The sequence below is a fragment of the Thalassophryne amazonica genome, chromosome 10 (assembly GCF_902500255.1).
Source record: "Thalassophryne amazonica chromosome 10, fThaAma1.1, whole genome shotgun sequence".
NCBI classification, from domain to species: domain Eukaryota; kingdom Metazoa; phylum Chordata; class Actinopteri; order Batrachoidiformes; family Batrachoididae; genus Thalassophryne; species Thalassophryne amazonica.
The window spans coordinates 60,136,933-60,151,863 of NC_047112.1; the positions used below are offsets into that span (position 1 = coordinate 60,136,933).

The 14,931-nt window shown below is 40.6% G+C and overlaps 1 protein-coding gene across 2 annotated transcripts in view; it reads left to right on the forward strand.

Moving 5' to 3' along the window:
* The window catches only part of dazap1 (DAZ associated protein 1), a 101,624-nt gene that overhangs the window by 13,166 nt on the left and 73,527 nt on the right, over positions 1-14,931 (forward strand). For both annotated transcript variants that reach the window (XM_034180081.1, XM_034180080.1), the window contains exons 3-6: positions 4,080-4,246; positions 8,205-8,270; positions 9,275-9,382; positions 9,605-9,653. In XM_034180081.1, the coding sequence (XP_034035972.1) occupies positions 4,080-4,246; positions 8,205-8,270; positions 9,275-9,382; positions 9,605-9,653 (390 nt within the window). The remainder of the gene's footprint in view (positions 1-4,079; positions 4,247-8,204; positions 8,271-9,274; positions 9,383-9,604; positions 9,654-14,931) is intronic.

The following is a 14,931-nucleotide window of genomic DNA, read 5'->3' on the forward strand; positions in this document are numbered from 1 at the left end:
GACGGCGCGTGGATGCAACCTAGTGCTGAGACGATGTAGCTTAACACCACAACACCGCGACGGACGCAAAGGATGAAGCGAATTGGATGCCAAAAATTAAACATGTTTAATTTTTTTTCTGGGTCCTATGCTTGACACAGAAAGGAAGTAGTTTCAACGCAAGTCAGGGCAAATCAGCGGTATTCAACGTGACTGGAAGCCACACCCTCACAATACAACGTTCCTGATGCCAATTTATGATTCCTACTGTGTTCCATAAGTATAAATCAAGCGGTATTGTTTTTATACCGTGTACACAATGCAGTGAAACTACACGCTCAAAGAGCACAGAAAAAAATGCTGATTGCAGCCTGGCAGCTGCTGCTGTTCGCTCTTAAATTCTCTCACAACTGTGTTTAAATAAAGTCCATAAAAGTCCTGCTCACAGACTGACTGCCAGAGACAGGACATGTCCACGTCAAGTATAACTCCAGACAGCTCCACATTTTCTTACGGATGGTTCGATGCATGCATGTGCGCAGCTTGCGGTCAAAGGAAGAAAGATAAACTGTGACAGAACTCAGAGCATAGACGTGCAGCTCAGCACAAAAACAAATACACTCAACAAAAATATAAACGCAACACTTTTGGTTTTGCTCCAATTTTGTATGAGATGAACTCAAAGATCTAAAACTTTTTCCACATACACAATATCACCATTTCCATCAAATATTGTTCACAAACCAGTCTAAATCTGTGATAGTGAGCACTTCTCCTTTGCTGAGATAATCCATCCCACCTCACAGGTGTGCCATATCAAGATGCTGATTAGACACCATGATTAGTGCACAGGTGTGCCTTAAACTGCCCACAATAAAAGGCCACTCTGAAAGGTGCAGTTTTGTTTTATTGGGGGGGGGGGGGGGGGGGGGGATACCAGTCAGTATCTGGTGTGACCACCATTTGCCTCATGCAGTGCAACACATCTCCTTCACATAGAGCTGATCAGGTTGTCAATTGTAGCCTGTGGAATGTTGGTCCACTCCTCTTCAATGGCTGTGCGAAGTTGATGGATATTGGCAGGAACTGGTGCACGCTGTCTTATATGCCGGTCCAGAGCATCCCAAACATGCTCAATGGGTGACATGTCCGGTGAGTATGCCGGCCATGCAAGAACTGGGACATTTTCAGCTTCCAAGAATTGTGTACAGGTCCTTGCAACATGGGGCCGTGCATTATCCTGCTGCAACATGAGGTGATGTTCTTGGATGTATGGCACAACAATGGGCCTCAGGATCTCGTCACGGTATCTCTTTGCATTCAAAATGCCATCAATAAAATGCACCTGTGTTCTTCGTCCTTAACAGACGCCTGCCCATAACATAACCCCACCGCCACCATGGGCCACTCGATCCACAGCATTGACATCAGAAAACTGCTCACCCACACGACGCCACACACGCTGTCTGCCATCTGCCCTGAACAGTGTGAACCGGGATTCATCTGTGAAGAGAACACCTCTCTAACGTGCCAAACGCCAGCGAATGTGAGCATTTGCCCACTCAAGTCGGTTATGACAACGAACTGGAGTCGGGTCGAGACCCCGATGAGGACGACGAGCATGCAGATGAGCTTCCCTGAGACGGTTTCTGACAGTTTGTGCAGAAATTCTTTGGTTATGCAAACCGATTGTTTCAGCAGCTGTCCGAGTGGCTGGTCTCAGACGATCTTGGAGGTGAACATGCTGGATGTGGAGGTCCTGGGCTGGTGTTGTTACACGTGGTCTGCGGTTGTGAGGCTGGTTGGATGTACTGCCAAATTCTCTGAAACGCCTTTGGAGACGGCTTATGGTAGAGAAATGAACATTCAATACACGAGCAACAGCTCTGGCTAACATTCCTGCTGTCAGCATGCCAATTGCACGCTCCCTCAAATCTTGCGACATCTGTGGCATTGTGCTATGTGATAAAACTGCACCTTTCAGAGTGGCCTTTTATTGTGGGCAGTCTAAGGCACACCTGTGCACTAATCATGGTGTCTAATCAGCATCCTGATATGGCACACCTGTGAGGTGGGATGGATTATCTCAGCAAAGGAGAAGTGCTCACTATCACAGATTTAGACTGGTTTGTGAACAATATTTGAGGGAAATGGTGATATTGTGTATGTGGAAAAAGTTTTAGATCTTTGAGTTCATCTCATACAAAATGGGAGCAAAACCAAAAGTGTTGCGTTTATATTTTTGTTGAGTGTATAAACTAGAAGAGAAATCAGAGCGCACACAGACTGGCTGCAGGTGAGTCTGTCTGCAGGTTCTCCTCTGCTTCCTCACCTCCTCTTTGCCCCCCTGCTGTGTACACCTGACGCAGACATTCCTGTGTCGTCGTGACCCCGCACGACGCAACTCAAAGTGGGCCCGGTGTGAAAGGGGCTTAAGCCGTTGTGCTGCCGTTTTCTAACTGTACTTCTTTAAGACTGTTTTTCTGATCTTCCACGTGAGATAATATACAAATAACGAATGTTTGAGTTCAGTGGTACAAATATTTCATGAGGCGAAGCTGAGTTGAATGGTATGTTCCAGCTTTCACCTCAAAATAATCGTACCATTGAAAGAATGTAAAAACATTCATCATTTGTTTTATATAACGGTTAAAATAGATTCTTCTCATTTTATATTGTATTAATTTACAAACAACAGAAAAGGGACTTACATTTTGGTACCTCCTCAGTGCTGCAAAAAACAATTGTCAGAAATTAATCCAGCTTTGGTGCATCACTGCTTCTTTGACATCAACAATCCAACACGAACTTTAAATGGGAGTCCAAAAATAATTCTGACGATGAAGTCTGCCATGCCGTGCATCAAATCGTCGTCCATCAGCAAAACAAACTGCTGTTTGTTTTAAAGCTAAGTGCCGCCCGGCTTGTGTGAGTGTGCGCGTTTGTGCAGAGTGCAATGGTACCAAACATATGGAACCAAATTTGCACTAAATGCAATGCAACACAAATGGGATGAATAATCCATGTCACGTGACGTACAAAGCACCAATCAAATGATAAGGATCCACTCAGCCGTTATATAATTTGTGTTGGTTGAGTTTGATATACCAGTGGTTCTGACAGTCACTGTTTTATCAGAAAGTTTTTGAGGCACCCAAAGGCAAGTGTCACTTGAGTAAAGAGTCTAGATAGTCACTGCTTAAATTGCCGGTGGTGTGCTAAAATAACTTACACAGTATATATCAGTTCTGTGCTTTCATTGAGACATGGTGAGAGGTATAGATCCTTAGATGGTGTAGTTGGAGACCAAAGCCTTTGATTGGCTCATGCTTTGTTGACCAGTGTGTAACTTTGCATGAGGACTTGTTTGTGCCAAAGACACTGGTGCTGTTACAGTCAGAACCAGAGCACTACGGACTCTGAGCTTATTTTCCTTGACAATGCCCCAGAGTCTCGCCGCATCAAGAAAACCAATTACAGTAACACTCTCCAAAGTGAGTCTTCATTTGTTCAAAGTTGGCATGCTTTATTTTAGTGGGTGCTAGGGTAGTTAGTGTATTTGGTGCTGTAGACCACGACAGTGGGTCATTGCTGTGCTGTTGAGAGCTTTGTGTGTGTGATTGTGTAAGCTATACGACTACGATATTTATGTATTTATTTTGAGATTTCATTTCACATTCAAAACATGCTGAAAAACAAAATCGAGGTCAGAGTGGAATTGTTTCTTTGTGATTTTTCACACACACACACACACACACACACACACACACACACACACACACACACACACACACACACACACACACACACACACACACACACACACACACACACACACACACACACACACTTTTTTCCTTCCACACCTGTTTTGTCCCAGTTGTGTGTTTGTGAATGTTGAGGTGCTGAGGATATTTTCTTTCACTCATTTATCATCATGAATACACAAGTTCTATAAATCATCGCCATGCTGTTTCATTTATAGCAGAGAAACTGGGTTGAGTGTATATCTGATTGTATCCTCACATTGACAGTATCGGGGTGCTGTTTGTTGTTGTGAAGTTCAGCCATTATTCCCTGCTTTCTCTTTCTTTTCTCAGAAACACTGAGAAGCTACTTTTCACAATATGGAGAAGTAGTCGATTGTGTCATCATGAAGGACAAAACTACAAATCAGTCACGAGGTTTTGGCTTTGTCAAATTTAAAGACCCCAACTGTGTACGGACAGTGCTGGAAACAAAGCCACATAATCTTGACGGGAGAAATGTGAGTATTTGAAATCAGAGATGAACGGAGATAAGTAACAGGGTTCTCCCCAGAAATTTTTTTTTTATGGTGGTGCTGGTGGCAACCATAGCCTGAAGTGGCGCGCAGTGGTTCCACTTGGGGTCCTTGTGCCCTGAAGTCCTAAGACAGAAATGAAAATCTAGTACTGTTTCTGGTCTGAGTCTGTGCTGAATTTGATTAGTGAAATTAATGTAAAATGTTTGTGTTTCATTGACAGACCGTATACATGTTACGAATGTGCAATAAACTCATTTGAAAGAAAAAACAATGTACAGAAAAACAATTTAAAAAGTGGGAGTTGCCAGACTTTTTTACACATTTCCCCTGCATAATTTTCAATTTGAAAAGTTTGTTACCAAGTCACAATATCACCAGGCTGGGGGCATTCACTTCAAAGTGTGAAAGTCTCATGTTGTCCTTGTGATTCAGATTTTGACACCCCTCTATATTGTCAAAAAACAAAAGGTCCAGTTTTCCTCCCCCAAACAAAAATGTAAGTGCTAATGACGAACTTGGAATGTAAGAAATAGCTAAATTTGATACTGAAACCAATTTGCACAGACTAAAAATGACTTACGCCTTCCTTCTTGCAAAAAGAATGGAAAAATGAATGGGAAAAATTATCGTTTAGATATAAAAAAAAAAAGAAGCCAAAAGCCACAAGTACAAAAACAAGGACATGTCACATGTTATTTAACATCCCAGTTAGCTACACAACATCAAAGTATTCATGATTCAATCCATGCACATACAGTAATAATTAGTGGTCGCAGATGTATTTTATTACAACCCCAGTTCCAGTGAAGTTGGGACGTTGTGTAAAATGTAAATAAAAACAGAATACAATAATTTGCAAATCCTCTTCAACCTATATTCAATTTAATACACCACAAAGACAAGATATTTAAAGTTCAAACTGATAAACTTTATTGGTTTTGTGCAAATATTTGCTAATTTGAAATGGATGCCTGCAACACGTTTCAAAAAAGCTGGGACAGTGGTATGTTTACCACTGTGTTACATCACCTTTCCTTCTAACAACACTCAGTAAGCGTTTGGGAACTGAGGACACTAATTGTTGAAGCTTTGTAGGTGGAATTCTTTGCCATTCTTGCTTGATGTACGACTTCATTTGTTTAACAGTCTGGGGTCTCCATTGTCGTATTTTGCACTTCATAATGTGCCACACATTTTCAATGGATGACAGGTCTGTACTGTAGGCAGGACATTCTAGTACCCACACTTTTACTACGAAGCTACGCTATTGTAACACGTGCAGAATGTAGCTTGGCATTGTCTTGCTGAAATAAACAGGGATGTCCCTGAAAGAGATGTTGCTTGGATGGCAGCAAGTGTTGCTTCAAAACCTGGATGTACCTTTCAGCACTGATGGTGCCATCACAGATGTGTAAGTTGCCCATCCCAAGGGCACTAACACACCCCCATACCATCACAGATGCTGGCTTTTGAACTTTGTGCTGGTAACAATCTGGATGGTCTTTTTCCTCTTTTCTCCAGAGGACATGATGTCCATGATTTCCAAAAATATTTTGAAATGTTTGACATCAACAATCCAACACGAATCGAGAGCCTCGTCAAAGCTATCGATTTACCGATCGAGCTACGTTCCGATCCTCACCTATGGTCATGAGATTTGGCTCATGACCGAAAGAACGAGATCGCGAGTACAAGCGGCCGAGATGAGTTTCCTCTGCAGGGTGGCTGGGCGCTCCCTTAGAGATAGGGTGAGGAGCTCTGTCACTCGGGAGGAGCTTGGAGTCGAGCCACTGCTCCTCCACGTCGAAAGAAGCCAGTTGAGGTGGCTCGGGCGTCTTTTCCGGATGCCCCCTGGACGCCTCACTGGAGAGGTATTCTGGGCACGTCCCATTGGGAGGAGGCCCCGGGGAAGACCCAGCACATGCTGGAGGGACTACTTCTCTCGGCTGGCTTGGGAACGCCTTGGGGTTCCCCCGGAGGAGCTGGAGGAGGTGTGTGTGGATCGGGAGGTCTGGGCGGCTTTGCTTGAGCTGCTGCCCCCGCGACCCGACTCTGGATAAAGCGGAAGAAAATGGATGGATGGATGGATTTGGAAACATGGACTCATCAGACCACAGCACACTTTTCCACTTTGTGTCTATCCATTTCAAATGAGCTCGGGCCCAGAGAAGGTGGTGGCGTTTCTGGATGTTGTTGATGTATCGCTTTCGCTTTGCATGGTCGAGTTTTAACTTGCACAAACTGTGTTAACTGACAATGGTTTTCTGAAGTGCTCCTGAGCCCACACGGTAAGATCCTGTATACAATGATGTCGGTTTTTAATGCAGTGCCGTGTGAGGGATGAAGGTCACGGGCATTCAGTGTTGGTTTTCGGCCTTGCCGCTTACGTGTAGAAAGTTCTCCAGATTCTCTGAATCTTCTGATTATATTATGGACTGTAGATGATGGAATCCCGAAATTCCTTGCAACTGCATGTTGAGAAACATTGTTCTTAAACTGTTGGACTATTTTTTTCATGCAGTTGTTCACAAAGTGGTGATCCTTGCCCCATCTTTGCTTATGAATGGCTGAGCCTTTTGGAGATGCTCCTTTTATACCCAATTGTGACACTCACCTGTTTCCACCTGTTCACCTGTGGAATGTTCTAAACAGGTGTTCTTTGAGCATTTATCAACTTTCTGTCTTTTGTTGCCCCTGTCCCTGCTTTTTTGAAATTTGTTGCAGGCATCCATTTCAAAATGAGCAAATATTTGCACAAAAGCAGTCTATCAGTTTGAACATTAAATATCTTGTCTTTGTGGTGTATTCAGTTGAATATAGGTTGAGGAGGATTTGCAAATCATTGTATTCTGTTTTTATCTACAGTTCACACAACGTCAAAACTTTATTGGAATTGGGGTTGTACTAATTATCCCTCTTGCTCCGCGAGTCAGTTGGTGCATTTTCAGAAAACTCATAATTTCTCGTTTAGGAAAAGTAGAGACATCCCAAGGGCTGACAGAATGAACGAACTCTACTATTTCTGATAACAAAGCTTCTGAGCTTTCATTCGAAAGCGACGGCTCAAATTTACATAGAATGTACAGAGAGGAGATGACATCATTTACCACAAAAGTATAAATTTTTTTTCAATCTGTCAGGTTTTAGATCCTAACATGTGGTGACGCTGCTCTTTGTTTTGTAGGATGCTATTTTACTGCTGTGAGGAATGCGCACATGGAATGTCTCCACGAAGCTGTTTTTACAGGCTGTCTGAACATGCAGATGTATTTCTTACATTGGAAAAAAGTTGGAATACGTTATTTTCAGGCGATAATAGGCTTTCTATTTAACGTGCCAAAATCGTGAGAAAACTTTAAGGAGCTCTGCGACAGCTGCTGGTGATTACATGCAATCCGTACGTGGGGACTACTTGGTGGAGTGGACTTTACATATTTGATCTTGGAAGTGATTCTACAAGTGGGTGAGTGCCCTGTTCATGCGGACCTCGCCACTGTTTTTCAGGGTGTCTGATCACACAGATGTATTTCTTCCATTGTCTTGGGAGAACCCTGAGTCAGAAGGAGGAATGTTCCTGCACGTTGTGTGAATTAACCTCGTTTTTCATCATAAGTCAGATGAGAAAGAATGGCTCATAAGTTTGATTTCTGAGAAGAAACAAAAGAAGTTGTTAATCAAATTTTTCTTCTCTGTTAATCATGCCACATTGCCTGCTCCTGATAAATGACGTGTTTACTTATTTATTTTTTTTTCTGGTGACAAGAGGCAGAGCAGGGCATGGTGTTTTATTGGTCATGTATTCGGATTAATATGTCGTTGTGTAGTGTTTGGCACCATGTAGTGTTAAGAAAGTCAGAACATTTGATTCACTGTAGAAGAACATGTGACGGTTCCTTCATTTCAGCTTAATGTTAAATGTTCTCTCTTTCTCTGCTGTTAGATTGACCCGAAGCCATGCACTCCCAGAGGAATGCAACCTGAAAAGTCCCGAACCAAGGAGGGCTGGGTAAGAGGAATCAGATTTCTATTGGGAAGGTTAGCATAGATGTTTCTGCTGGAAACTGTCACCTAAGCTCCTTATCCTGAGGTTGGATTGTAGTAGTTGTTGTCCTTTTGTTTTTTCTTCATGGGCCATGGGGAGATCTTGAGCTTGATTGCTAAAAATAATCTGGTTTTTACCTCAGACTGCTTTCTGTTTATCATCTTACTTGAAGAGTGTTTTTAATTTGCATTCAATATTTTTGAAATTATATTGTTAATTATGGGCATTCTGGGTCTGTCGTGTCCAGTACGGGAGGAAAATGGACAAGATGATAAAAACCCAAAACATCATTTAAGTCCTGCCCGATCACATGCATCAACGGTCAGAAATGGACTGTGTGTATTTGAAATGAAATGAACAGAACAAAACAGAAGACAGACCGATCTATGAAAATCATGTTGAGTATATCCAGTACGGTCACTCAAAAAAACTTTGATTGGGCCCCATACCAATTGCTTCAATTGGATTACGACATCTCTTGTGAGAAAACACAAGCAGATTTTCTCTTGAGTCATGAGGAGATCTCTTACTGTAATTTTGTGATGCAAAAGGGCTAATCATTACCTTTGCTTTCCATAAACCATCTTATAATTAATTTTTCACTGGAAGCACAGAATTCCTGTATCAGCGTTTCCCATTTCATGCAGTTTAACTCACAGAGCTGCTTGGAAATGTTATGTAGAACATGCAAACAAATGATTGGTCCAATCAGAGTCAGAGTACAGCACAGAGCAGTGTTAAAATGCTTAGTAGTTCAGAGTAAGTAGTAGAAGCTGGGTTCTCTGATCTCTGCAGACTAGTGTTTGCATTGACGTGACATGTTAAGAATTATACCCCAGGGCAAAAGAACCTAATTTTTTTCTTTTTCTTTTCCCATGCAATGTCTGAATAGATGATGCTTAGTGGTCCCCTCCCATAGTAACCCTTTAACAGGAATTGAAATCCACACACTCCCTGTTGTCTTTCAGAAGGGCAGCAAAGCCGATAGCAATAAATCAAAGAAGATATTTGTAGGTGGAATCCCCCATAACTGTGGCGAGCCTGAACTCAGGGACTATTTCAATAGATTTGGAGTGGTGAGTATTATCAAATACATATAATAATTCTGTTCATCCCATCTCTAAGGTTGCCAAAAATGCTGACTTATATAGGATCAATACTGTAACCAAAGGAATTTTATTACTGTGAGAATGAACATTTGATTATGTGTTCAAATGGATGTAGTATATTAACTGGAATAAAAACTGATTCTTTCTGATTTTCTAAATGGAGTTGCTTTTTCATTTGTCCCATTCAAGGTCACAGAGGTGGTAATGATCTATGATGCGGAGAAGCAGAGGCCCCGAGGTAAAAGCTGATCCTTTTCATTTTTTTCTCTCTGCTCTCCATATTTTACCATCTTTAAATCTCATGACAAACTATACTGGCCCAAAGAGAAAAAGTGCCTTCATCCCCAGATGTTAATTCAATTAAAATGCATCAGTCCATATCACAAACTTGGCATAGATGAAACATGTTCAGTAAAACACAAAGCATTTTGAAAGGTTTATATGAAGCCACCGTATCACAAGCAAAATGGAAATGATATGATGAAGTGAACATTCTCAGAATGAGAGTGTTCAATTCCCGATGAAGGCTTCTAGCCGAAATGCATCCAAGTGCATGTTTTTAACTAGAAGCACTCAGAGAGTGCAAACCTCCACCAAGGCCATGGGGTCACTGACGCCATAACATCTACACGCTGTGGAATCATTGAACCTAAAAAAGTCCAACAATGATGTTTGCTCAGTAGTAGAAAAAGTTTTATCTGCTGTGACTGGATAGCATGTATCCTTAGTGCTTGGCATCACAGTTTTTTGCAACTTGCACCTTTCCCAGAAGCTACTGTCATCTGAGCACTGATATTGATATTGCATGTGCTTATAGACAAAAACAAATAAGAGACAAAATTCAATTTATTATTCAACTAAACTGCAAATATATGAATTTTTTAACATCTATGAAACACTTCTCTAAACAAGGCTATGGGGTCACTGACCCTAAAGAGATTCCCTCCTTGGCACAGTGATCTATTTCTTTTTGTGTCTTTCTCTAAAATGGTATATAATAATTATTAGATTATTAATATATAAACAAAAATAAATTTAAGAAATATTACAATTTGAAAACAAATGCACCCGAACATGATGACAGCTGCAACTGCTTAATGCTAACTTTTAACATTGAAAATGCCATAGACATGCTAATGCATTAGCATCGGGATCCGGATCACCACTATAATGTAATCACTTGTTCCTCTTGTCATTTCCAACCATTCTACAAAATTTCATCAAAATCCGTTCAAAACGTTTTGAGTTATCCTGCTGACAGACAGACAGACAAACAAACACGACCGAAAACATAACCTCCTTGGCGGAGGTAATTGTGATTTGCCCATAAAATAAAGGCATTTTAACTTTTTCATCAGATGAGTGCCTTGGTATCTTCTACCAAAGAGCACCATCTTAAAAGCAGACATAGTTCCAAGTAGCACTACAACTCCATGGCTTTTTCAAAACACAAAGCATTTTGAAAAGTTTATATGAAGCCACTGTATCACACGCAAAATGGAAATGATAATGAAAACACAGTCCGCCCCTCCCCCCTTTTAATAATTTGGTGCGAAATATACAGCTTACATGTGAAATACATGAAGATGAAATGAACATGGGTATGGCAGTACTTTTGTAGTTACAATTTTATAAAATGATGCCTCTAATTTCCTCACACTGCAGCAAGCAATGATATCTTTAAACTAATCCCAGCCTTTATATATGGTCGCATTTCAAATTTATTGGCGTCAGTTTTATGGAGTGTTTCAACTAGGGCTACAACAAACAATTATTTTCATTATCATTTAATGTCAGTTATTGTTTCAGTTAACTGATTAGTTGTTAGGTTCATAAAATGGTGAAAAATGTTGATCAGGGTTTCCGAAAGCCCAAGATGATGTCTTCAAATGTTTTATTTTGCCCATAACCCAAAGATATTCAGTTTACTATGAGAGAGAAGTAAAGAAATGTGAAAATATTCACATTAAGAAAAGTCTCAAAACAAAAGGTGGTATAGGTTTGTTTGATTCAGTTATTTATGTAAGGAGCTGTGAATTACAAATATCACTGGCTTAAGTAATCTTAAATACTGTGTTTTCTGGGCAGCATGTCACACCGGAGTATTAGTTACATCTGTCCAAACAATCCTCCATGAAGAGGAAAAAACATGTTTCATTGGTCTACAAGCCTACTTATTTTGGAAATGTGGTGCTACTGCTTCATCCAACAAAAAGCAACATTAATGTAATTAGTACATTATTTATTTATAATGCACACCCAGTGTTAGCAAGCAGAAGCTAATTTATTGATTGTTATTGTATGTGGCACAAAGAACTCTAAAGGACACTGCTTTTTGTTGCCACTGAACAGAGAAAAATGTCTGCTCAGAGCTAAATGTGTGCACGTTTACATCACTAAGTGTAAATAAACTTTTTAATTGATTATGCATTTTAAAAACATTGTAGTTACCTTTACCTCAGGCGAGCCACTCTCCTTGTTGTCTTTCAGCTGTCCCATAAAGTGCAAACAAGTGGAGTGCAGAGTTGTATGAAAGTTATTCCCTCTATATTCAAGAGCATGGTCTTTCAGTGTGAGAGCATGATTTATTAATTTTGCACATTCTCTAATACCCAGCATATCCTCCTCAGTCAGATCACCATCATAATGATTATCACCATCTTTTCTTTTTGCTTTATGGTGGTTAGCATCCAGCTTAGTGGTGCATTACTGCCACCTTCTGCTACAGAGTGTGGTTCAGACACAACCTCATTCAGATCAGTATACAGGAGTGTTCACGTCTCACACATGTATGCAGTGACATTTTGCTAATGATAATACAGTATTTATTTATTTTTTTTACATAAGCCACTTTAAAATATAAGCTGCAGGACCAGCTAAACAAAAAAGCAGAAGAGCTATCCTAAAAATACACCATTTGTTGGCAATGTTCTTTGCCATTTTTCCCCCTCCCATTTCTTTTATATTTTATTTTTTCGCTTACATTAAATAACTGAATGTATAATACTTTGAAATATTTGCTGCAGACTTAACTTCCTCAGTAAAATAAAGTGAAATACATGTATAAACTGCGATGTCTTTTGAGGTGTATAAGTACATTTTAAATCCTCTTGAATCTAAAATCACTAGCAATGCATTCCAAGTGCATCAATGGACTATATTTGGAATGTAAAAAAAATGTATTGTTTAAAAGACGAGGACCTTCCTAATTGATGGAGAGGCTACAGATTACAAGAAAGTGAATCCACCAAAAATGTAAATATTTGTCCTTTTTTTATTTGTCATTATACGAGGTCTCTTAGATAATAAACCGACCCTTTTATTTTTTTTTTTTAACTATATGGATTTGAATGACATGCGATTACACCAATCATGCTTAAACCCTCGTGCGCATGCGTGAGTTTTTTCACGCGTGTCGGTGACGTCATTTCCCTGTGGGCAGGCCTTGAGTGAGATGTGGTCCCGCCCTCTCGGCTGAATTCCTTTTTCACACGCTGCTCGAGACGGCGCGCGTTGCTTTATCAAAATTTTTTCTGGACCTGTGAGGAATATCCGAGTGGACACTATTCGAGAAATTAAGCTGGTTTTCTGTGAAAAGTTTAACGGCTGATGAGAGATTATGGGGTGTTTCTGTCGGTGTAAGGACTTCCCACGGAGCGGGACGTCCTGCAGCGCTTCCAGGCGCTGTCGTCGGCCTGTTTCGAGCTGAAAACATCCTAATTTAAGGCTTAATTCACCCAGGACATCGTGAGAGAACAGAGAAGATTCAGAAGAGGCCGGCATGAGGAATTTATGCGGACATTCCACTGTTTAAGGACATTTTTTAATGAAAGACGTACGCGCAAATTCGCCGAGTCGTTTCCGTGACGACTCGGCAAATCTGTGTGCGCCGCGACAGGAAAAACACCTCCGTGTTGAAAACCATTTGTAGAATTCAGGCGGCTTTTAATGGCTTTCAACAAGTGAGTAACTGAGAAATTGTTTAACAGCTTGGGCATGTTCCAACTTGCCCGTTAAGATTTCCAACGGAGGTGTTTTTCCTGCCGCGACCCCCCGCGGTCGGGTCCAGCTCGACATGCGACTCTGCCCGCACGTTCTTTCATTACAAAATGACCGTTAACAATGGAATGTCCGAATAAACTCCTCATGCCGACTTCTTCTGAAAGTTCTCTGTTCTCTGACGACTTACTGCGTCAACAGAGCCTGAAATGTGGAAGTTTTCAACTTGAAACGGCGAGACGCTGCCGCCTCGAAGCGCAGTTCGCCGTCAGGCGCCGTGGACCGTCCTTAAAGCGACACTACCAGACCAAAATCTCTCATCAGCCGTTAAAATTTTTACCGAAAACCAGCTGAATTTATTGAATGGTGTCCACTCAGTTGTGCCTTACAGTTTTGAAAAAATTTTTATCAAACAAAGCAACAGTCTCTGAGCCATTCCTAAACAATGAAAAAAATCGACGAGCGGGTGGACGACTCCTCACTCAAAGACTGCCCACAGGCGAATGACGTAACCGACAGGCGTGAAAAAAACTCTCGCATGCCCACGAGGGTTCAAGCATGTCTGATGTAATCACACGTGATTCAAATCCATATGGTTTTTTAAAAAAAATAATAAGGTCGGATACTTTTCTAATAGACCTCGTATGAGTATCCATGGATGAAATATTATTTTTCTTAATTTTAAATGCTAATTCAGCAATTACACCAAATTACATTTTTGTAGGTCCGTTACTGCTTCAAAGGTTTCTTAAAACTACTACTCAAATGTAGAAACAGTATGCTCCATGTGAGAAAAGTTTGTCCAGTAATATACGATAGGGGTTTATACCATGTGTTAAACTTGACTGCATGGTTATGGGTCTCAGTGGGAATCAGACCCGACACATGGGTAGTGTTGGTGTCAGACTCTCTATTCTGAGCTACAGTCACAGGTGTTTCATCTACATTTGTCCTACATAGCACTGAATGTATTTGACCTACAGTGTGTGCTGTAGTCCTAGTCTTGTTACAACTCTCCTTCCGTTTATTCTCTGTTGGGAGAAACCCAAAATAGTTTGTCATTGAAATTTAATATGGTGTGTTTTAATAGTAACAATCAACACATAATCTTTAATGATATAAACTTTTTCATTTAACTAAAACTATTAGATTTTAAATATTGGAATAAGTTTACTTTGATTTAGATCTAACTGCTACATTTATCATAAATGGCATAGTATGTTTACCCATATGTAGAAAGATAAGTATTTTTGTAAGTAAGCCCTTTCTATTTTTCTTTCTTCTGTCCCACTTTTCCTTGTGAATGGTTTGAATGTGATTAACGGTGTCTCTTAAGATTTGTCTTTTCTCCTTTAGGTTACTGTGCATTGACTGGTATCGCAGGGGTATAGGCCAAATATTGAAGCCCCTACATTTTTGATTTGATCAAAATGAGGTGTAAAGGAATTTGTTTATGCATAGCAACATACACTGGGCTGAAAGCTCACCTGTTTTTGCCAGTGAGATAGAAAATGTTT